This window comes from Neofelis nebulosa, chromosome 1 (assembly GCF_028018385.1).
Source record: "Neofelis nebulosa isolate mNeoNeb1 chromosome 1, mNeoNeb1.pri, whole genome shotgun sequence".
NCBI classification, from domain to species: Eukaryota; Metazoa; Chordata; class Mammalia; order Carnivora; family Felidae; genus Neofelis; species Neofelis nebulosa.
In genome coordinates, this window is record NC_080782.1 from 96,713,242 (window position 1) to 96,737,773 (window position 24,532).

A 24,532-nucleotide genomic window follows, 5' to 3' on the forward strand; every position below is an offset into this window, starting at 1 on the left:
GAAGGAGAGAATCCCAAGCAGGCTCTGCAGTGTCAGCACAGAGCCCAATATGGGACTTGAACTCACAAACCGTGAGATCATGACCTGAGGTGAAATCAAGAATCAGACAACTGAGCCACCCAGTTGCCCCTCTACTTTCTGTTCTTTCTTTTGGGGTGAATTCCTCCATGTTGTCATTTTGTCCAGGGGTAAAACAAAAACAAAGACAAAAGCAACTAGCTCCTAAGTGTGTTTTGGTCTGCTTGGTAAAAGAAGCTAGATCCAGAAAATAACAGGAAAAAATATATAGTTTATACTTTAAATAGTAAAAATAAATAATAAAAAATAAAAAGGAAGCTGGATCCTATTTCCTTAGAGCTAAAGCCTTGTAGCACCCTATAATCAGTAGACTTGGTATCTGCCAGTGATTTTTGCTGGTCTTCTGGAAGAAGGGCTCTTGTGCTGTTTCTCAGGTCTTCTTGCCCTAGTGGAGATGCTGTCTGCAGGGTGTGTCTGGGCAGGGCTTGGTGTAACGGCTCCAGTCTCCACTTGGTGGCTCTGTTGAGCTCACTGAGGTGGGTCAGTGCTGGTGGGCAGAGGGTGAAAATGACTTTGCCATGCTCTCTTGCCTCCAGAGCCGGGAGCTCGTGCCCACCACTCCTCAGGAAGCCCTCACAGAAGAGCAGTCACCCCTCCTGTGTCCCTGGATTCTGTCAGATCCCCACCTTCACCCTGTATCCAAGCTGTCTGCCTGGCAGGCTGCATAGCCCTCCTGTGTTTTATCTCAGATGTGGCTGCGTTTCAAACTTCTGAACTTTAGAGACCCCCACAGTCTAACCCTGTGCTTATCCCCAGGGGGAGGGTCTCCCCCACACTGGCCGGTGCTAGTCTGTCCTAGAAAACGGTGGCACAGCGGTTCAGAGTTTATGGTAAATCACAGCACAAAGTCAGCACCTAGGTTTGCTGCCCTCAGCTGGTGTCTTTGTTCCTATGCTGATGAGCAGGGCATCTCAATGGTGCCTGCCAGGTCTTTTGCCCCTGAGGAAACCATATCACCTCTACCAAATGCACTTTGAAGCAGAGGAACTCTTCCTCCATGTGACCCAGGGGATCCTTAAACCACACTGCCTGCTACCTGGTCTCTGCCCTCCTTCCCCACCAGAGCACTGCCAGGCCTAACCCTGGCAGTAGCATGGACTTCCCAAACTTCAGACTCTGCATTCTGCTATGATAAAAAACTTGCAATATTTAAACCTCTCCTGTTTCCCATTCAGTTTTAGGGAAGAATTTTTTGTGTGTAATCCCCTGCACGTGTTTTCATAATTTTTCTCTTTCTCTCTCGCTCCTCTCTTGCTCCCTCCCCTCTGCAACTGCTGTGCCTCTTTTCTCCCTCATATCAACACCACAGTTGTTATCTTCCACAAGGTAGTCATTTTTTCTGCTTGTAGATTTACAGCTTTGTTCTCTGAGTCCTCAGATCAATTTCTTGGGTGTCTAGAATGATTTGATATTTATGTTGCTATGTTCTAGGGAGGAGGTAAGCTAAGGGTTGTCCTACTCTTCCACCATCTAAACCCTTCCTTTTTTATAAAAGATTAAGTATTTTCAAAAAGGTAGTAGGTAGGGGCGCTTGGGTGGCCCAGTCAGTTAAGTGTCCAACTTTGGTTCAGGTCATGAGCTCAAAGTTTGTGAGTTTGAGCCCCCTGTTGGGCTGTGGTGCTGACAGCTCAGAGCCTGGAGCCTGCTTCAGATTCTATCTCTCCCTCTCTCTCTGCCCCTCCCCCACTTGTGCGCACGCACGCTCTCTCTCTCTCTCTCTCTTTCTCTCTCAAAAATAAATTTAAAACATTAAAAAAACATAAAAAGAGATACTGGATAAATCATAACATTATTTTAGTGAATATAAAGCATGTTCTTTCTGTGAATAGAAATAGACATTAAAAATTATTCATTTCACATAACTCTGATTTCTAGTGTGATTATTACTCCATAAGAGTCATCAGATATATTTCCTTATTGCATCATAGAAATGTTAGTTTATGATTATCTTAAATCATCTGTTATGTGATCAATACTTGTTTTGTGTCAGTAGTGTTCTTCCTGGTTTATAACATAGTGCAGGTATTTGTGGATGCGTGTAGTCTAAGTGAGTTTTGGGCTTATTTGTACATTAACCTTTAAGCAACATAGGGATGTTATAATCATATTATGGGACACTTTAAAGGCTGCCTATGCATATAAATTAGAAAATTAAGTCACAAGCTAAATGAAGCCAAATTTTTTCAGTCTTTGTTACCTTGGGCACCAAAGAGGGTCTTTATGTTTTGCTTCAATTTTTGATTTTCACCAGTAGAAATTCTTCATGATAATTAATAAGAAACCTTAAACATAAGCATAGAAAGAAATTTTCTTCATAGTAGTCTTGGAGTCTATAACATGAAATGAATCAAAAAGAATTTAATAAAAGAGTCTTTAGAAAGTATATTTAATCCTTTGGCTTAATAGTTTCTTGTGATTAGATCATTCTAGGGTATGCTTTACTCACAAACTAAGTTACTATTAAAGAGACCACCTAAGGCCTCTCTGGCTCTATGAAATAATAGATTTTTTTCTTTGGATATATAGAAAATGAATATTGATATTTATTAAATTATGTGAAGAACGATATCACTGGGTATTATCTGAGTCCAAGGAACACTGGGATTATATAATATGCCTGCTGGATAGTTTTTTTTATAAAGTCAGAAAAGATCAGTTCTCCAAATTGGATTTTTTCTTCTGTGAAGAAAGCCAATTTTCCTTGGCTGACTGATGATTTCTGTGGCCATCTTTAGTTTTGGAGCTTAGTGGAGTCACCATTTCCTGTGGAAGAAGAAGTTCTGCAGTTTATCCAATAGAAACCATGCAAAGAGCCCCTGACTGAGAGAGCCTAACTAACATGGAAGAAACATGACAGTTTTAAGATACCTAATCTTCACAGTTTCGACTTTGAAGAGTCCAAAGAAGTGGAACCTTTAAAGAAGATACTTGACTGTTAGAATTCCTTTTTATTCTTAGATAGCATTTAAGAATAGCATGCTTTCCATGTAGCAGAAGAAAGAAATGTTTTTTTTTTCCTTTGGCAAAATCCTATTATATGGGCATACCTTGTTTTATTGGAGTTTGCTTTATTGCACTTACTAGATAACCCTTTTTTTTTTTCTTTTTTTTTTTTTTTTTTACAAATCTGTGGCAACCCTAATTGAACAAGTCCATTTGGCACTGTTTTTTCAACAGCATTTGCTCACGTCATGCATCTTTGTAATATTTTGGTAATTCTCTCAATATTTCAAACTTTTCATCATTATTATTTGAATTTCTGCAATCTCATGATCAAATTTTAACGGTTGAGAAGTTGCTTCTTATGGATGAGTAAAGAAAGTGGTTTCTTGAGATGGAATCTACTCCTGGAGAAGATGCTGTGAAGATTATTCAAGTGACACCAAAGGATTTAGAGTATGACATAAACTAAGTGATAAAGCAACAGCAGGGTTTGAGAGGACTGACTCCAATTTTGAAAGAAGTTCTATGCGTAAATGCTATCAAACAATATCACAAGCTACAGAGAATTTGTTGGTGAAAGGAAGAGTCAGTTACTACAGCCGACTTTGTTGCCTCATTTTAAGAAATTGCCACAGCCGCCCCAACCTTCAGCACCAACCACCCTGATCAGTCAACAGCCATCAACATTGAGGCAAGACCCTCTACTGGCAAAAAGATTGCAATTTTCTGGAAAGCTCAGATGATAGTTAGCATTTTTTAGCAATAAAGTATTTCTTAACTGAGATATGTACAATTTTTTAGACATACTGCTATGGTTCACTTAACAGACTACAGTATAGTGTAAACATAACTTTTATATGCCCTGAGACACACACAAAAAAACTCATTTGACTCACTTTATTGTGATAGTCACTTTATTGTGGTGGTCTGAAACTGAATCCTCAGTATCTCCAAGGTATGCCTGTCCTGTGCTCCACTTAATTTTTGGAAGACTTAAGAGCCCTTCATGAGGAAAAATTCCTGTTTCTTGAGAATCCCAATAGCTACTATTCCTGATACAAAAGAATGGAAAAGAAGTAACCTAACTTGTGAAATAGAACTGTTTATAGATGTCATTTCCTTAAGACTTAACATAGCCATTTTCCTACGTGTAATCTGTTACTCCTATCTTGGTCCATTTCTTTTGTTGTCATATATGAAAACTTTACTCCCCACCTCACAGGGATGTTGTGAGGCAAATTTTAAATGTTCCTAAGAAAAGTGTAGAATTAATAACTCTTGACTGTTTCTTTGTTGGTAGTTTCTATAATTATAAAATTTTGTTTATTTTTCAATTTACAAGTGTTTTTTATAGTTATAAATGGATAGTAGGTATATTAAAATGGAAGTAAGATAATGAAATTGTAATTGATTTATCAATGAGCATCCTTGTATAATTTAAATGAAATGTTGCACTGATTTTATTTTTAAAAGAGCTTTTATATCATTTTAATTAAAGAAAAGCTAAAGTAAGTGTCTCGTTTCCCCTTTTATTTGAGATCTAGTTATTCATACCTCTTAGAAAAAAGGTAACCCAATTCATTAAATTCTAATGAAAAGAAAATGAAAACTACAATGAAATAGATACAAATTTAACAAAAAAGTGAAAATCTTGAAACAAAGTTGAAGCTTAAAGATGCCTAGAATTAGCTTTGTTAAAAGCTGAGTAAGCTCTGTGTTTAGATAGAGGTGAAATTTTACTAACACTTTGATTAAAAATAAGATTATTATGATAATAGAAATTTGAGGGGCGCCTGGGTGGCTCAGTTGGTTAGGCGTCCAACTTTGGCTCAGGTCATGATCTCATAGTTCTTGAGTTCAAGCCCCTACCCGGGTTCTGTGCTGACAGCTCAGAGCCTGGAGCCTGCTTCGGATTCTGTGTGTGTGTGTGTGTGTGTGTGTGTGTGTGTGTGTGTGTGTCTGCCCCTCCCCCACTCACAGTCTGTCTCTGTCAAAAATAAATAAACATAAAAAAAAGAAATTTGATAAGCACTTGCTTCATATGACAGCAAAAGAGTCAGAAAGAAAATTTGCATTAAGGAAAATGAGTTAAAATTCATGCATAGAAAATTCTTGATAGCCTGCAGAATTTGGTTTCATCTGTACAATTCTATTTTCGTGGCATATTTTGGGAAGTAATTATATAATGTTTTCTTTTTCGCATAAATCAACCCGAGTTTTGCAAGCCAAAGCTTAGTTACAGCACATGAATTATCAGTTAGTTAATGGCTCCCAGAGTGAAGGTTTAAAATCATTATCAAATGTCTACTTCTGCTTTGTTCTTACTATCATAGAATCAAAAGACAAGTTAATTCAAAGTGAATTTAGGGATTCAAGTTTATAATCTTTATTTGTAAACAAATAACTTGGGAAATATTTTCTAAATTACCATATTATTTAAATGCTTGTTTTGTAATTTATATGCTTTAAAAAGGAGAATGGATATATAGTCCTAGGTTAAAAATGCTGGGATTAAGAAAGCACTTGACATTGCAGTGTTGTATTTTTGTATGCCTCACTTTCAAAACATGTAATAGCTTTAGATGAGCCTTTCACACTTGTCTCTGCCAGTCTGCTCCTAGTGTCATGTGTACCACAGAATTCACTTATGTTGTGTAATTTATTTAACTTCTGTAGGGGTGGGAACTATACAAGGGACTTTTTGTTGTTGTTCTTTATTTTTGAGAGAAAGAGAAAGACAGACAAAGGGTGAGTGGGGGAGGGACAGAGGGAGACGGAGACACAGAATCTGAAGCAGGCTCTAGACTCTGAGCTGTTAGTACAGACCCCAATGCAGGGCTCGAACCCATAAACATGAGATCATGACCTGAGCCGAAGTTGGATGCCCAACCGAGCCACCCAGGCGCCCCAGAACTTTTCTTTAGCTAACTCAGTTTGTCCCTGTAATTCTTCCCCCTTTTAATAGTTTCATAGTTTGCTCTCATTTAAGATTTATGTAGTAGATATGCATTCATATCTGATAGGAATGGTATAAATTGGTTCATTGTGTATTATTGAGCAATGGTATAAAGTGTATCATTCTTTGTCTAGTTTAATGCTCATATGTTTGATTACTGCAGCAAGAATAATACTTTGAAAATTCTAACCTCAGAGTAATGAGAAAAATTCGATGTGAACAGTGAGCTAGTTTGAGGGTAATAATGAAATTATTGATAACGTTTTATGGATAATAAGCACTTATAAAAATAGAGCCCCTTTCAAAATAATTCTGGGAGCGCCTGAGTGTCTCAGTCAGTTAAGCATCCCAGCTTCAGCTCAGATCATGATCTCATGGTTCGTGGCTTCGAGCCCCTCATTGGGCTCTGCACTGAAAGTGTGGAACCTTCTTGGGATTTTGTCTCCTTCTGTCTCTGCCCCTGTCCCCTTCTCCCTCTCTCTTTCTCTCAAAATAAATAAATTAAACAAAAAAACAAGAAAACTAAAATTAAAAAATAATTACAATTCTGAACCTGACTTCCATTGCCCCTACATATTTTTTGACACCAAAAATGGAATCTAATACTGATATGATAGCATTTAATATGTCTACTCTTCTAACCAGTCTGTCACAGGAAGCACATATTAAAAGTTGGTGACCATGTGCCACGGAAATAATGGAGAAATACAACAGTATTAGTCATTATCTTAACAGTATTATTACTTATCTGATCTTTAAAATTTAGAAGGGCTATGTTGTATCAGTGCCATTTTACTATGAAAACAGTTTGTAGAATGAATGCATGCTGAGCTTGATGTAATTCGATAGAGAATAATTTCGTGGGAGGAACTATGAATAACATAATGGTTTTGAGATCATTGTATTGATTTCTAAAAATAAAATACATTCTTATCATCCTATCCCTCTCAGAAATAGAGGGGTGAACTTGGATTTTCCTGGCTGTCCTACCAGCAGTATTCATTTTAGGCGAATTACATCAACTCTCTAAGCTGGTTTCGTCATCTGTAAAGTAAAAGAGAGGAGTAAATAATGATTTCTAACGCTCTTTCTCTTGATCATCTTAAGTGATCTTGCCTTAGTCCAGGAAATAAGAAAGATGTCCTCTTGTGATCTCCTGTGGCTGGGCATCATTAAAAACATTGATAATGTTACTCTGCTACATAAAAGAATCTATTCTACAAGTCAAATTAGCTATCTCTGTCTTAAGTAGAACATTAGGAAAAAGCAGTATAGTATCCTATGCTTTTGTGTTATGTGCACACATAACTAACATTATCTAACTTCCTTCCAGATGGCATTATAGATTCAAAATATGTGATCAGTCCATCAGTTATTACTTTTCAACAGTAGATTCATTTAAAATTAGAGCACTAGCATAGGAGACAGCCATAATATCATACTGTCATAGAATGGATTATTGTAATGGGATACATTTTTGAACTATAATGCCATCTAATAGCTAGACTTAGATTGAAACCCATAATGATAATTAAACCTTTTATACTTGGGAATGGAGTTTAGCAGTATTAAATCATAAACACCAAACTGAAAGAAACTTGCTATATGTCCCTCACTTTGAAACCTGCAGGTTTCAACCCCAGGAAAATGGTGTAGTCTGATATGCTGCCTTGGGAAAGTAAAATGTAAGAATTTAATAAGTGATATATTGCTGTTGCTGTACCTGGAAATAATAGCACAGGCTTTGAGCACCTCAAATCTTGTTGTTGGATGTCCTACCTGTGAGTCATACCTCACAGTCTAATATAAGTTCTAAACTAATTTATAGGAAGAAAACATTATACTCCAAAAAGCCAGAGAAGACTACTCCTTGCTTTTAACTCACTGAAGTTCAGTGATACCAATTGAGAGAGAAAGATCATCTTTGTTCTTTTGTATTCATTTTTCTTCCTGAAGAGATTATCTTGTGATAGTCTGTTTATTTCAGTTCAGAACTCTGAATGCCAGGCTGTGTGCACTATTCTTAGTACTTCCAAAGATTAGGTGATATAGTATATATGGAAATCTATTCATTAAAGGGCCTAGGTGGCTTTATACTTAAAACTATGTTTTTATAATTTTTAATTTTTTAATCTATTTTCTTTTACACTTGTCTCATGAGAAGATGAACAGATATAATTTTGTTGTTTTCAGAAAACAAACTTGAGGTGTAAGGAGGTTAGAGAATTTTTCTAAAACCTGCAGACACCAGAATTAGAATTTGACTCTAACCTTTGGCTTTTCTCCCCCAGTCTTCCCCTAATCTATCTTGAAGACATTTTAGTCTTCTTATGGAAACCAAACTTGGAAGAGAGGGTAGTTGACAAAATTCAGTCATTATTTGCCACAAAAAATAGCTTATGAATCTTTAAATGTGTGGTTGAAATTCACCAATAAGTAGTAGCTCTGTAGGCATTTCATTTATTTGAGAACATGTTATTATTGAGGTTAAGTTGATATGGTCATGTTGATATTAAAGTTACTTACATTGACAACCATCTTAACAAGGTTTGGTGGGTAAGTTTGTGTGTGTAGTCATAGAATTCTTGCTTGTAGAGCCTGCAGGAAGGGAAAATATTTAGGTAATCAGATTTGAATAATTTGTATTTATAATTTGTACAGGAATTTGTATTGTATGTTTAACCGTGTACTTATACATTATATGCTTTCTTTGCTCTTAAGTCTATTGATCTAGTAATGTAGTAAAGAATACAATCTGAGTGTTGACCAAGTAGCTGGCTAACTTGTTAATTCTCCTTAGAGCTAAGTTTTATGTTTCCAGAACCATCATGGCATGAAGAAACATTTGAAACCCTTCTCCTATGAGTTCTCAGACCTGCATGGAATGGTCCTGACAACTTAGCATCTAGAGAGTGCCCCTTAACAATAGTCATTTCTTGAGAACATCTGGATGAAACTTGTAAACAGCTGCAAAGATAATTTGCAAATTTGATCATAGTCTCTGAATAGTTAAAAAGTAGATTCTGAATTTTATTTGAAGGTGAAGAGGTTAAAAGTAGCTCTACTATAAACCTGTGATTCTAAAAACACAGCCAGAGGCTCAGAGCACCTGGAAGGCACAGTGACCTTTGTGAAGTGTTTATATGTATGTATATATACATGTATTATCACCTGGATTAGAAATCATTAAACTAAAAATTATATGTGTAAAATCACAAGAGCCACACACAAAAACAATGTGTGGTCAAGCTAAGCATGACCAGCTGTTTCTGGCAGTTATCCACATATAGGTTCATTTTAATACTCACTTGTTCAAAATCAAGAATTTATTGAGCATGTCTGTGAGCGAGGACAAAGTGAGTAAGATTGCCCTTGAAGAGTTTTGTGAGGCAGAAATATAAGCACTTATGGTAATGATCCCTGGGGTGCTCTGTAAGCCACGAAGAGCCCCATCTCTCTCCATTGCTACTAAAAACTCGCTCTAATCTCAGATCTCACACTTCACTTTCTTTTGACCAATTTGAGTGCCAGGCACTGTGGATGCATCATTGAACAGGAGAGCGTTTTATTTCTCATGGTATTTAAACTTAAGTAGTAGGGGAGTAAGAAAAATAACTACTTAAATAACAGCATAATTACTGTTATGAAGAGTATCATGAAAGAAGAGATCAAAGGGAAAAGGAGAGGGCATGTAGTGGTATGGCTGGTTCAGAAGAGTAGGCCTCCTTGAGGACCACACATCACTCCTCCTTCCAGAGAAAAGAAGTTGGCCTAGGAGAGAAGGAGGAGCATCCAGGCAGAGGGAGGGGCATCTGCTTGGGCCTTAAAGCTCCTAGGTGTTTAGTGATTTCATCTGAGGTCATGGTAATGACAAAGGAAAGACATGCTAGAGAAGGGGGAGCCTGGGTGGCTCAGTTGAGCATCTGACTCTTGATTTCAGCTTAGGTCATGATCTCACAGTTCGTGGATTCGAGCCCCACGTTGGGCTCTCTGCTGACAACACAGAGCCTCTTGGGTTTCTCTCTCTGTCCCTCTCTGTCCTCCCGCCCTCTCTCTCAAAATAAATAAATAAACTTAAAAAAAAAAAAAAAAAAAACCTAGAGAAAGACTGGCCTGGAAGAAAGTAAGGAGAAAAGTTTTACTTTGTAGCTTTGAGAGCAAAGGGATAGAAAGAAATCAAGATGTTTCTAGTCCACTAGCTTGTAAGCCTTTTGAGAATAAGAACCATGCTTATTCGCCCTTGACATTGTCTGGTAGAGTGCTTGATACATAGATGTGCAATGAATATTTGATGAATCAGGTGACTGGTTAATTGTTCCTTATATATTTGATTTCTTTTTTCTTTTTCTTTTTTTTTGACAGTTAAGGTAGAAATTCCTTTGAGGATAAGAAAAATGTCATATAGGGGTGTCTGGGTGGCTCAGTCAATTAAGCATCCAACTCGTGATTTCTGCTCAGGTCATGATCCCAGGGTTGTGAGATCAAGTCCCACATCAGGCTCTGTGTTGAGCTTGGAGCCTGCTTGGGATTCTCTGTTTCCCCTCTTTCTCTGCCCTCCCCTGCTCGCACATACTGTCTCTCAAAATAAGTATGCATTTGGAAAAAAGAAAAAAGAAAATGTCATATACATTTATATATATCTCAAAAATATTAGACTCATAAAAGTAATAAATGCTGTTGACTTAGCACTGATTGCTTGAAATAAATTCAAAAATTGTACAAACTGATAGCCTCTTTAGTTATCCAATAACCATTAAAATGCTAGCATCACATGACTAAATAAATTAGAAATGAAAATCTTAATGTATTGATAGAAAATAGACTAGCACGTCTTTGATTATTTTATCTTTTTTCTTCAAATAGAACCCAAGAGCCAGAATATATAAATGCCCAAATTTTATAAAAATTGTTATATGGTTCTCAGTTGCTAAAAATTTTAAGGAAGAAGTACTTCTGATTGTTATAAATCCAGAATATCATTTAGCACTGTCTAAGATCTTCTATGAGTATAGTGCTAAATGGTATCCGTAAATAGAGTTGAAAATAATCTAAAATAATTTTTTCCCTTCTTGAATCTATTCACTTTTACAAAAAGGCATCTGAAAGAGTTAACTATACTCTGAAAATATCACCATTTAAAAAATTTTTTTAAAAAAATCTTTATTTTTGAGAGAGACAGAGCGTGAGTAGGGGAGGAGCAAAGAGAGAGAGGAAGACACAGAATCCAAATCAAGCTCCAAGCTCTGAGCTGTCAGCACAGAGCCTGATGCAAGGCTCAAACTCAGAAGCTGTGAGATCATGACCTGAGCCGAAGTCGGATGCCCAACCACCTGAGCCTCCCAGGCACCCCTGAAAAGATCACCATTTTTAAGTTGCATATGTAGTTGCCACAAGTCATGTCACTGTAATATAATTCTTGAAAAAACTTAGCATAGAAGCTAGCTTTCCAGATCTGTATTTCAAGAGTCTCTCCAGTTTTTGTTTTGTTTTGTTTTGTTTTTGTAGTTTTGAGAGATGTTTGAAAACAGCATTGTATAAGTGTAAGGTATACAATGTGTCGACTTGATATACTTATATATTGAGACATGATTACCACCATAGCATTAGCTAACTTAACCTGTGTTTTGTCACATATTTACCATTTCCTTTTTTGTGGTGAGAACATTTAACATAATACTCTGTTAACAACTTTTAAGTATAGAATACAATATTATCAACTATAATCACTATGCTATATATTAGATCCACAGAATTTATTCATTGAATAGCTGGAAGGTTGTACTCTTTAACCAACATCTCAATCCCTTCCCCCCCCCCCCCCCCCCCCGTCCCTAGTTAACCACTAGTCTATTTCTATGCTTTTTTTTTTTTAATTCCACATATAAGTGGTATCATACAGCATTTACATTTCTGTCTCTGACTTAATCCATTTATCAAAATGCCCTCAGGGCCCATCCATGTTGTTGCAGGCAGGATTTCTTTCTCGTAGCTGAATAGTATTCCAGTGTGTGTGTGTGTGTGTGTGTGTGTGTGTGTGTGTGTGTACATGTCTTTATCCATTCATCCACTGATAGACACTTAGGTTTTTTCCATATGCTGGCTTTTGTGAATAATCCTGTATTGGACATGTACTAAGTACTTAATTTCTTTTGTATAAGTCAGTGACAACCACAGATATAATTTAACTGTTGAATGGTGGGGAAAAAAATCACCAGTCATTACAAGCTCATAAAAAAGGACAGTTATATAAGGAGTTCACTGATATGGGTGAATTTAATGTATCTGATAAAAACTCTCAAACTTGGCATATGTGATTGAGGTAGTTTTCTGAAAGCTGTTAGTAAACCCAGTAAACCTTAGAAGCATATTCTAGTACTAAGAGCCTAGTTTTAGTGGCATGTGCATTCATTTGTATAAAACCGCTTAGTAGGTATTAATAGAAGGGTGTGAAGTAGTTCCGCAGATATTCACATTTATGTGTTATAAAATTATTTACTTTTCATGTAAATGTAAGCAAAACATGAGGTCATCCATCTCTGTAATATAAAGTTTTTGGTTTTGACTAGTGACGTGTATGTCTAGTATTTTCATATCCTCGAAAAGAAATGCAAAGATCCCACTTTATTTTGTTTTTGAAGGGTTTTTTTTTTCATTTTTTTGTTTATTTTTGAGAGAGAGAGAGAGAAATAGAGCACAAGTGGGGGAGGAGCAGAGAGAGAGGGAGACACAGAATCTGAAGCAGGCTTCAGGCTCTGAGCTGTCAGCACAGAGCCCAACATAGGGTTCGAACTAACGGACGGTGAGATCATGACCTGAGCTGAAGTCAGACGTTTAACTGACCAAGTCACCTAGGCATCTACAGAGAGACATCCTTATTTGTAACCATTCTCCACTCTGAAATATGTTGTACACATTTTGCTATAATGTTGAAGGCCTTTCGAGCAACAACTTAAATCTGTTCAATTCTATACTTCATAAGACTGTCGGAGTGACATTTTCATTTCTGATCAATTTAATCTGATTATCACTGACTTTTACTCATATTCTAAACTAATGAAAAGTGATCAATTATTTTTCAGTGATCCTTGCATAGCATTGTCAACACCTTTATATATGACTACGTATAGTCAGTTGCAGATTATTTCTAAAGTAATAGAGCAGAGGAATAGCACATGTAAGAAACGACTGTATAGTTGGAAAAATCTTTTTTTTAATGTTTATTTATTTTGAGAGAGAGAGAGAGCATGGGGGGAGAGGCAGAGAGAAGGGAGAGAGAGAGAGAGAGAGAGAGAGAGAGAGAGAGAGAGAGAGAGAGAGAGAGAATCCCTAGCAGGCTCCATGCTGTCAATGCGGAGCCTGACGCGGAACTCAGTCTCACAAACCATGTGATTGTGATCTGAGCCTAAATCAAGAGCATGATGCTTAACCAACTGAGCCACCCAGGAGCCCTTAGTTGGAAAACACTTAAGGCAGGAATCTTAATTCAGGTCCTAGCTTTATTGTTGTTATACGGAAGACAGAAAGTTTCCATCTGTTAAAGCATTTTGGATTGTTATCTAGGTTATTTTAAAAAAGGTTTTTTTTAACGTTTTTATTTATTTTTGAAGGAGAGCGAGAGAGAGAGAGAGAGACAGCATGAGTGGGGGAGGAGCAGAGAGAGAGAGGGAGACACAGAATTCGAAGCAGGCTCCAGGCTCTAAGCTATCAGCACAGAACCCGATGTGGGGCTCCAACTCACAAACTGTGAGATCATGACCTGAGCCGAAGTCGGACGCTTAACTGACTGAGCCACCCAGGCGCCCCTCTCTGGGTTATTTAATTTGGGTTAATTAATTCATTGCTTAAGCTTGGTATAAATGAAGCCGAAGTCAGTGGTCTTGAATCATAGATGATAGCTTCACACCAAGAAGAACTTTTAAAGTCGCAGATTTAAAAGAGGATATTCGATCAAGGAGACCTAAATTGGGGTGGATATGCTCAAGTCTGTCACTGTTAGTAGGAAAACAACACGAAGGAAATACCCTGCTGACCAAGATGTCAGTTGTGTCATCATCTTAAAGCTAACGTGATGGCTTGCTGACATAATCTGGAGCTGAAGTAAAGCCAGTCTTCATTACTGTGGCCAGTAGAGTTGGTTCCCAGAGTTATAATAGACTTTTGCTTCCATGCAGGCTAATCAAGCAGACTTTGGGGCCGGGGGGAAGCCTTTATTGAGAATGGTAGTGGATTAACATGTTATTAATTCTGAGCTATATTCGTATATACTATATCTAGCCCTCCTTAAAGTTCATTTGCATAATGCTTTTGATCAGGGTCCTTGTACAAATTATTTATATAGTACATATATGCTTAAATAAATGAAGTTTGGTATGATGAACTGCTTCACCTAACACAATAATAGTTGCAATTAAAATTGTGTTCATGCTGTTAGTCAAACATTTGATTAATTTGAAGTTTTATCTTCTGATCCTGGCCTTCTCTTTTTAAAAAAAATGTAAATTGAAATCCAAAAGTTCTCTGATTCTGAATATCATATAGTGAGTGGTCAATTAGATTATTGATCACAACTGTTTTTTTAAAGAATGAAGTTTTATGCCAGGAAATTAGAAAATAGAGATTTTAACTGTAAAATTATTCATATATTTCTACCCAATTTTAGCTTTGGCAAAATATGTTAATAGCATCTTTTTCATTCTTCCAGTACTGAAAGTGACTTCTATTATTTATAATATTTCCCCCCAACAATACTAATATTGTGCTAAACAATTTTGGGGATGGGTTTTCCATACATGACCTGCTTTGCAAGGAAACAGACATCTTAGAAATCAAATTATGGATGGACAGATAAAAATACTTATTTCTGTCTTGAATACAGTATAATGATTATAATTCTGTTACCCTGTAAATAAAAGGACAGGCTTAAAAATAGTTGTACCCTTTGCAGAATGCAAAAGATAGATGTGTATTCATAAGAGATGAGAGAAACATAATTCTTAACTTAGTATGTAAGGCTGTTTCCCTGAAGATATCTCCCCAATAGGATAGTCTAACCTCGTGCTCTGAATAAATTTTAAAGAAAGTTTTTAGTGACTGATCAGTTTGTATAAAAGGGAAACCCGCACAAATAGTAACTTGTATGAAAGTATCAGATACATAATTCACAGTATCTCCTTGAGTAAATTCTTTTCTCACAAACTAACAGTAGGCTCATTAAGTAGCTTTTTTCTTCCTACCCTTATATCCAGCACCCAACCCTCCAAATTCACACATGTAGAGAAAGTATTATTTACATTAGAATATTTAAAATGCCTGTAATGTAGTTTAAACCTTCCACAAATATCTTGGAGCGAGGAAATAGTGTCCACATCTCCTACCACAAGGAGAATGGGCTGCTTTAAATTTTCAAAGGGAATCTCTCCAGAGGTTTTAGAACATTGTGGGTAGGAACTTGCAGCAGGAGTAAAAAGTGGTCATAATATTGGGCCTCCTGTGATCCCTTCACCTTATATCTTCATTCCTTGGCCACAGGTTCCTTAAGGCACGGCAGAAACCACAGAAGTCACTATGTCAGGCAGGCAGTGCCATAAACGTTACAGAGCCTTCTTAGTGACTGCAGTTCTAGCATGTAGATATGCTTCTGTTACTGCTACGAGCACAATTATGGGAGCCAGGAGATTTCTAGAGATCTCTTTTTAGTGGGTTTATGGGTTCCTCCATTTTGGTGAATACAAATGGGGTAGAGCTAGACTTCTCATGCCTGCCAAAATCAAGTGGGAAACTCTGTAGGATGTTTTACTAGGTAAACCTGACATAGTTCAGATTCAGATTTCATCTTCCATTCTCTCCTCACATAATCAGAAATTAACCGTGCTGTTTGTTTTCTCATTCTTCCATTATCTTGCAAAATTTATTCAGAGGTCTATGCCAGAGGTTTAAGCTTACTATGAATAATACATCTGTAATACCCAAGGATGATGACAAAACTCACTGAGTATATGCTTGAAATGGTTTTGATTTAAATGACACCCATTTAAGTTATTTACATCACTAGACAAAAACATCTCCCTTAAAATATTTAATATTAAATCTTTTAGCTTTTTCATAGCTTACTGAGGATTCTTTCAAGATTCCTTATTGCATGTGCATATACAGAAGGTACTAATATTTGAGTGTCTTTTATGTGCTTTCTTCAAGGGTACTTTTCTGTGTGAAGAAAAGTCACCCAGTTAGCATAGTTAGTATTAACCATAAATTTACAGATGAGGAACCCAAGGCCTAATGAAGTTAGATAATGGACCAAAAGTCCCATAGCTAGCAAGTAGCTGGAGCCACAGTTTCAACGAAGTCAACTCCTCAGCTGGTGCTTTTTTTTCCCTTTCCCTTTTTTTTTTTTTTTGAGATAAAATTGACGTATAACATTTTATTAGTTTTAGGTGCACCCGAGCCTGTATTTTTAACCACTCTATCACACTGGTTCTTGTTTAATGTATACATTTAACAAAATTCTCTATTTCTTTTTAAAGACTGATAAAGGCATGGGTTATATATTTTAAAGTAATTTGTTTCAGGTTAATTTTATAACTTGCTCAGAAAAGTCCATGATGTTTCATTTTCTTTACCAGAGCTAAGTAAACTTCTGTATTTTACCTAGTTTCAGATGCCTTTGATGATAAGACACATCATTATTTTATATACTACCAAGAAAAAACATTGTAGATTAAACTGAATATAACAGTCCTCTCAGACATCTGTTTAGACACAGATGTCACCACATCTATAACATTTTTGTACTTAGGTAATTAATATGTAGAATAAATGGCTTAAGATGTTCCTACGCTTTCATCATACTCAAAGTCCAGCTCTTCTGGTTCACTTTCTGACTATATGTCCACATTTTTCAACCCCTTTTGGGCTATCAGTAGTGTTGGAGATAGAGTGTTTCTTTAAAAATTATGTCACTCTAACCTCTGAGAGTTTCTTCTAATCCACTATTCATTAAAAACTCTAATACATAATCCATTTCAGTTCTAAACACTATGTTTTCTGGAATGTGATTTCCAGTTCAGTACAGGGACTCTTTTTAGGAGTTTATTTATTTATTTTTTTTAAATGTTTATTTATCTTGAGAGAGAGAGGGCAGGGGAGGGAGAGAACTCCAAGCGGGCTCCATGCTGTCAATGCAGAGCCCAACATGAGGCTTGAACTCATGAACTGTGAGACCATAACCTGAGCTGATACCAAGAGTCAGATGCCTGCGACAGAGCCACTGAGACTGTTTATAAAATTTTATCAGCAAACATATCTTCATCTCTACCAGTAGCCATCAGTTTCTATTTTGTATGTTATCCAGATGTGGTAGGGTATGTGCAAAGATAATGGATTGTGGGGCACCTGGAGGGCTCAGTTGGTTGAGCATCCAACTTCAGCTCAAGTCATGATCTCGTGGTTTGTGGGTTTGAGCCCCACATCAGGCTAGCTGCTGATGGCAGGGCTCGCTTCAGATCCTCTGGCCCCCTTTCTCTCTGCCCCTTCCCTGCTTGCACTCTCTCTCTCTCAAAAATAAATAGAACATTAAAATTTTTTTTAAAAAAGATGATAGATTGTAAGTTAGGAAGGAATCTGAGCTAGAAAGTAAGATTTGGGGGATTATCAAGGCATTAAATTGACAACAAGGGTCAGAAGAGGCCCCATTTAGAAGCAGGTGCCAATAGATGGATAAGGAACAGAACAATGGGAACATCTGATAAGAGGACCCCAAGGACAAGGAAACCAATTACAGTAAGCTTTGAGAGACACCTTGGTAAGCATTCAGGCACATTGAGGTTTGCAGGTATATCTAGTAGAATAATACTTTAATTTACTAGATTATTTGCCTGGCAGAATCTGAAATCCTTACTCATAGAAGTCTTTTTCATAATAAATAATGTTTGTAAACAATGCAGAGTTACTCTCTTTTCTTCAAAGGGATACGTTCTTTCTGTAACAGGGTAACTTAAATTGTATTAAGAAACACAAATTTAGACCCCAAACTGTTGAAGAAAGCATTCGTTTCTTTTTTTTTTTTTAATTTTTTTTTTTTTTTTTTAATGTTTACTTATTTTTGAAAGAGAAACAGAGCATGAGCCGGGGAAGGGCAGAGAGAGAGGGAGACACAGAATCTGAAGCAGGCTCCAGGCTTTTGAGCTGTCAGCACGGAGCTGATGGGGGGATCAAACCCACGTGCATTGAGATCATGATCTGAGTCGAAGTCAGATGCTTAACCTACTGAGCCACCCAAGCAGCCCTAAAGCATTAGTTTCTAAGTGGAACTTGCTTGGGGCAATAGGCCAGCATGAGAGCACCTAGTTCATGAAAGTGACACACATGTACATTGAAGTCCAGGTTGTTTGTTTCTGAGCACACGGGTGTGCAGGAAGAGTAAGGAGACAAACCAACAGGCTGTCTTTAGGGCAGTATTGGGGGTGCTTGAGTCACTCTGTTACTTTCATAGTGAGGGAGTAACCTCAATATCATTACTGACAATTGTGTCCAGATTTGCCTATTGCAACCTATTTTTAAATCCCATTCTAAAAATTTATCTGGGGGCGACCTGGTGGCTCAGTCACTTAAGCATCTGACTCTTGATTTCAGCTCAGGTCATAATCTCATGGTTCATGAGATTAAGCCCTGTGTTGCGCTTAGGGCTGACAGCCTGGAGCCTGCTTGGGATTCTCTCTCTCTCTCTCTCTCTCTCTCTCTCTCTCTATCTCTCTATCTCTCTATCTCTCTTTATCTCTCTCTCTCTCTCTCTGTCCCTCTCCCCCTCCCCAGCTCTCTGTCTCTCAAAATAAATAAGTACACATTAAAAAAAAAAACCCAGCTTATCTGGATATTATTTATATTTCTACATAATTAGCATGCTTAAGAAGTATATGCATAGGGCTACCATTCTAGAGACTGATGGTGAATCTGGGCCCTGGAGGCATGGGAGAGAAGCATCTTTCTTAAATTCTATAACTGACCATTCACGTACAGGATTTACTTCATAGATTAAATAAGTGCATTGCTCATGCATTAGACTCTTATTTGTTAAATAGTCTATTAATTAGATAGTACTTTTTCTTCTAGACTTTACATAACTAATTTTAATGAAGTTTACCACTTTTTGTAGAATTTGACTTTAGTTCAAGGAAACTTGTAAAATTACAGTTTAAAGAGCTATTTAAATGATGTCTTGGGTGTGTTTTGAACTCCTTCATCTGACTTGTAGATCTGAAGCCAACAGGAAACCGGCTGGTCCTTTTTGAAGGGAATTCTTACCAGTCACAGGAATAAAGAATTATTTTGCCCTTGTTCCAGCAAACAGACATGAGATCATAGTGGTATTTCAATATCTCTTCTGACTCACTGGTGTCTCCAGCTAAACAATTTAGTGGTTTCTTTGCGAACAATTTACTTAATGTGGAACTATCAAAACTGTACCTGTAAAAAAGGGCCAAATTAGCAGCCAAAGCTAGAGCCCTAACATTTTTTTAAATAAGTATTCCTAAAATGTAAGATGCTAAGCTTTAAGTTTTGCTATCAGCATTAATCCCAAGGTATTCATTACTGCTAAATCTGTCTAATGGGTTACTACTAAATCCGTCTAATAGGGGAGGAATGGGCTGGCTTAAAGTTCTAAGAAAATAAACGTTATTTTTTCAAAATTTGAAAAGTATGCAAAGTATTTAAAATTATACATGAGGGCTGAGCACTTCTGAGGTAACTGAGATAGCTCATATGTAGGACTTCTTTCAGGATACTTTTTAGAATTTATTACACAAGTTGAAATTGTATAGGGTGTTCTAATATACTAGATGGTGAAGGGAATATATGAAAAAGCTATAAAGAGAAAACAGGGCAGATGGACAAAAATGAAAAACATATTTCCTAAATTGTGTTTCACACTGTGCTCTAGAAAGATAGATTACTGAAGAAGTGGCTCATAAAATGGAGGAAGCAAAAGCAAGAATGTTTGGAAAGATTCAGATTTACCAACAAAGTTAAAATTTTGGTTGATATTGCAAAATAGACTTAAAAACACATACTTACTTTGGAACCAAGTGTAAGACAATGCAGAAAGTATATTGAACTGCTCTCTCCTCTAGTAGTCACTTAAAGATTACTAGGTCTCATATTGTTATGGTTTAATGTATTCTCGTGCAATATGCTTCAATGTATTTGGTATGACCATTTTCTTCAACATTTACCTTGTTATTTAAACAAAATCAGCAGAACTTTGGGGCTCTGCAAAGAAGAAAAAGGTAAATGGGAGTCCATTGGACAGCTTATCTGTGGCCAGATCTCACTACTTAATATACTAGAGACACAAGACATATTTAGGGAAATGAAGTAGACAAGTTTTATAGCATATTGAAACTTAGTACCTTCACCTTTTTCTATCCTGATCCAAAGGCTTTGTTTCAGTGTCTTACTGCCCAACACCAGTGTTTATTATGCCTCATCTATGTCCTATTCCTTTCCTATGTATATCCCTGCCTCTATAATCCTACTTCTCCTGTCTACTTCTTATCACCATCTACAGATGCCCACTCACCTCCTTCCTTTTTATTTTTGATTCTTTTATTATGTGTTTCCTGCCCACCCAGTCTCTTCCCATGCCAACAAATACAGACATGATTGGAGCTGCTTAGAGAACATTCTACCAGTTTCAGACCCTTCCAGCTCTTACTGTTTGTAATCCTACAGTCACAGAAAGTGTATTTAAGAGTGCTTAGAAAGCTTTTTACATTTCTTTTGGTAATGTGATAATTTTTTAATGGAAGTATAATTTATATATAGTAAAATTTACCCTTCTGCTCTGCAATTTTAATCACTTCTGACACATTTATATAGTTGTGTAGGCACCAACACAAAGTCAAGTTCTATAACGCCCAGATTTCTCTCCTCCTCTTTGGTATAGTCAACTTCTATCCGTGCCCCCCAGCCACTGGCAACCAAGGATCTCTTTTCTGTCCCTATAGTGTCTTTTCCCTAATGTCATATAAATGGAAATCATACAATATGTTGCCTTTTTTTCCCTTTTAAAAAATTATGGTAAAATATATATAGCATAAAATTTATCGTCATAACCATTTTTATGTGTACAGTTCAATAGTGTAAAGTATATTCACATTGTTGCAGAATCAATCTATATTTTTTTTTTCATCTTGCAAAACTAAAGCTTTGTACCAATTAAACAGCAACTATCCATTCCTTTCTTCCCTCCAGCACCTGGCAACCACCCTTCTACTTTCTGTCTCTGAATTTGACTACTCTAGGTAACTTTTTAAGTGGAAGTGTATAATATTTGTCTTTTTGTGACTGGCTTAGTTCACTTAGCATAATAGCCTCAAGGTTCATCCATGTTGTAGCATGTGCCACAATTTTTTTCTGTTTTAAGGCTTAATAATACTCCATTGCATGTATATCACATTTTGTTTATCCATCTGCCACTGGACACTTGGGTTGCTTCTATCTTTTGACTGTTGTGAATAATGCTACTGTGAGCATTGTTTTGCAAATATCTTTTAAATATATGCTGAGAAGTAGAATTACTAGATCACATGGTAATTTCATCCCTAATTTTTTGAGGAACTGCCATACTGTTTTTCACAGGAGCTGCACCATTTTATATTCCCACCAACAGTGTACAATGGTTCCAATTTCTCTGAATCCTCACCAACGTTTGTTTTTTTTGGTTTTTTTTGTTTTTGTTTTTTTGAGAGTAGTCATCCTAATGGATATGAAATGATGTCTCATCATGGTTTTGATGTGCGTTTCTCTAATGACTAGTGATGTTGAGCATCTTTTCAAGCTCTTATTGGCCACTTGGATATCTTTGGAGAAACATCTCTTCAAGTCCTTTGCCCATTTTCTAATCAGATTATTTGGGTTTTGTTGTTGAATTGTACAAGTTCTTTATATATTCTACATATTAACTCTGTGATTTGGAAATATTTTTTCCTATTATGTAGGTTGTCTTTTCATTCTGCTAATTGTATCTTGATGCCCAAAAGGTTTTTTTGGTTTGTTTTTTTAATGTTTATTTTTGAGAGAGAGAGAGAGGGAGAAAATGGGGGAGGAACAGAAAGAGAGAGAGAGGGGACAAGGGATCTGAACCTGGCTCTGTGCTGACAGCAGAGAACCCAATGTTGGATTCGAATTCACGAATCATGAGATCATGATCTGAGCCGAAGTCGAACCCCCAACCAACTGAGCCACCCAGGTGATCCTGATGCACAAAAGTTTTAAATTTTGCCATGGTCCAAATTTATCTTTTTTTAATTGCCTGTGCTTTTTATGTTATATCCAAGAAATCATTGCAAGTCCTTTGTCCTGGAGCTTTTCCCCTATGTTTTCTTTTTTAACAGATTTATAGTTTAACTCTTACACTTAGGTCACTCATCCATTTTTAGTTAAGTTTCATATACGGCATAAGACAGAGACCTAGCTGCTTTTGCATGTGGGTATTCAGTTTTCCCAGTATCATTTGTTGGAAAGACCATCCTTTCCACACTGAATGATCATGGCAATCATATATGTGAAACCCAATTGACCATATATGTGAGGCTTTATTTCTGGCCTCTATGTTCTATTCCATTGGTTTATATGTCTGTCTTTACGTCAGTACACACTGTTTTGATTATTGTAGTTTTGTATAAGTTTTGAAATCAGGAAATGTGAGCTCCAACTGTGTTCTTTTTTTTTTTTTTTTTTAAGATTGTTTTGCAATTTGGAGTCCTCTGAAATGCCATATGAATTTTAGGATGAATTTTTCTATTTCTCAAATTACATTGTTGGGATTTTGATGGGATTACGTTGAATCTGTAGATCACTTGGGGTAGTATGGACATCTTCACAGTATTAAGTCTTCCAATCTATGTACATGGAATGTTTTCCTGTTCATTTGTGTCTTCTTTGATTTCTTTCAGTGACCTTTTTTAAAAAAAAAATTGTTTTTTATTTATTTATTTATTTATTTTATTTTTTTTTTTAACATTTTTTATTTTTTTTATTTTTGGGACAGAGAGAGACAGAGCATGAACGGGGGAGGGGCAGAGAGAGAGGGAGACACAGAATCGGAAACAGGCTCCAGGCTCCGAGCCATCAGCCCAGAGCCCGACGCGGGGCTCGAACTCACGGACCGCGAGATCGTGACCTGGCTGAAGTCGGACGCTTAACCGACTGCGCCACCCAGGCGCCCCAAAAATTGTTTTTTAATATTTATTTATTTTAGAGAGAGAGACACACACAGAGTACAAGTGGGGTAGGGGCAAAGAGAGGGAGACACAGAATCTGAAGCAGGCTCCAGGCTCTGAGCTGTCACCACAGAGCCCGACATGGGGCTTGAACTCTTGGACTGCAAGGTTGTGACCTGAGCCAAAGTCGGACACTTAACCAACTGAACCACCCAGGCGCCCCACTTCCAGTGACCTTTTATAGTTTTAAGTGTACAAGTTTTTTATCCCCTTGTTTAAGTTCATTACTAAGTATTTTATAAGCATTTTATTCTATTGGATGCTATTATAAATGGAATTGTTTTATTAATTTCCTTTTCTGATTATTTGTTGTATATTAGAATTACATCTGGTTTTGTGTATTGATGCAACTTTGTTGAACTCATTTATTAACAGCCTGTTTGTGAAATCTTTAGGGTTTTCAACATAGAAATTATGTCTCCCGCAAACAGATAATTCTACTTTCTTTCCAATTTAGACACATGTCATTCATTTTTGTGCCTCCTTGTGCTACCTAGGACTTCCAGTAGCATGTTGAATTTAGAGTGGTGAAAGTGAGCATCCTTGTCTGGTTTCTGATCTCAGAGGAAAAGGTTTCAGCTTTCACTTTTGACTCTGATGTTAGCTGTGTGATTTTCCTACATGGCCTTTTTATATTGGGTAGTTTCCTTCTATTCCTCATTTATTGGCTATTTAAAGGGTATTGAATTTTGTCAAATGGTTTTTCTACATCATTTGAGATGATCATGTGTTTTTTTTATTCTATTAATGTGGTATATTACATTGATTTTTGTATGTTAAACTTTCCTTGCATCCCAGTCTCTTCATTTTTTTTTTTTAAATTGGGTCTTTCAAAGAGAAGTTTGTAATTGTTATGAAATACCTTTTATCAATTTTTAATGGATCACACTTTTGGTGCTCTATCTAAGAAACTTTTGCCTAACCCATGTTGACAAGGATTTCTTCTTTTGTGGTCTCTTCTTGAAGGTTTATATTTTATAACAATTTTATATTTTCAGTTCATTTTTATATAGGATAGGAGATAGGACTCAAGATTTTCTTCTGTGTGTGTGTGTGTGTGTGTGTGTGTGTGGTTGTCTAGTTGTTTTGGCACTATTGTTTAAAAGGCTATTCATTCTCCTTTGAACTGTCTTGGGATTTTTTATATAATCTTCGTTTAATTTTTTAGTATTTTTTAATATTTATTTTTGAGACAGAGACCGAATGTGAGCAAGGGGAGGGGCGGGGGGGGGGGGGTGGGGAGAGAAAGTCACAGAATCCAAAGCAGGCTCCAGGC

At 36.7% G+C, this 24,532-nt stretch overlaps 1 protein-coding gene across 4 annotated transcripts in view; it reads left to right on the plus strand.

Moving 5' to 3' along the window:
* Positions 1-24,532, plus strand: part of HOMER1 (homer scaffold protein 1) — a 145,715-nt gene that overhangs the window by 90,634 nt on the left and 30,549 nt on the right. Inside the window, exon 5 of one of the 4 annotated variants that reach the window (XM_058728759.1) lies at positions 21,227-21,276. The exons of the other annotated variants lie outside the window; for them this stretch is intronic. Within the exon in view, the coding sequence (XP_058584742.1) occupies positions 21,227-21,276 (50 nt within the window). The remainder of the gene's footprint in view (positions 1-21,226; positions 21,277-24,532) is intronic. 4 annotated transcript variants of the gene reach the window in all.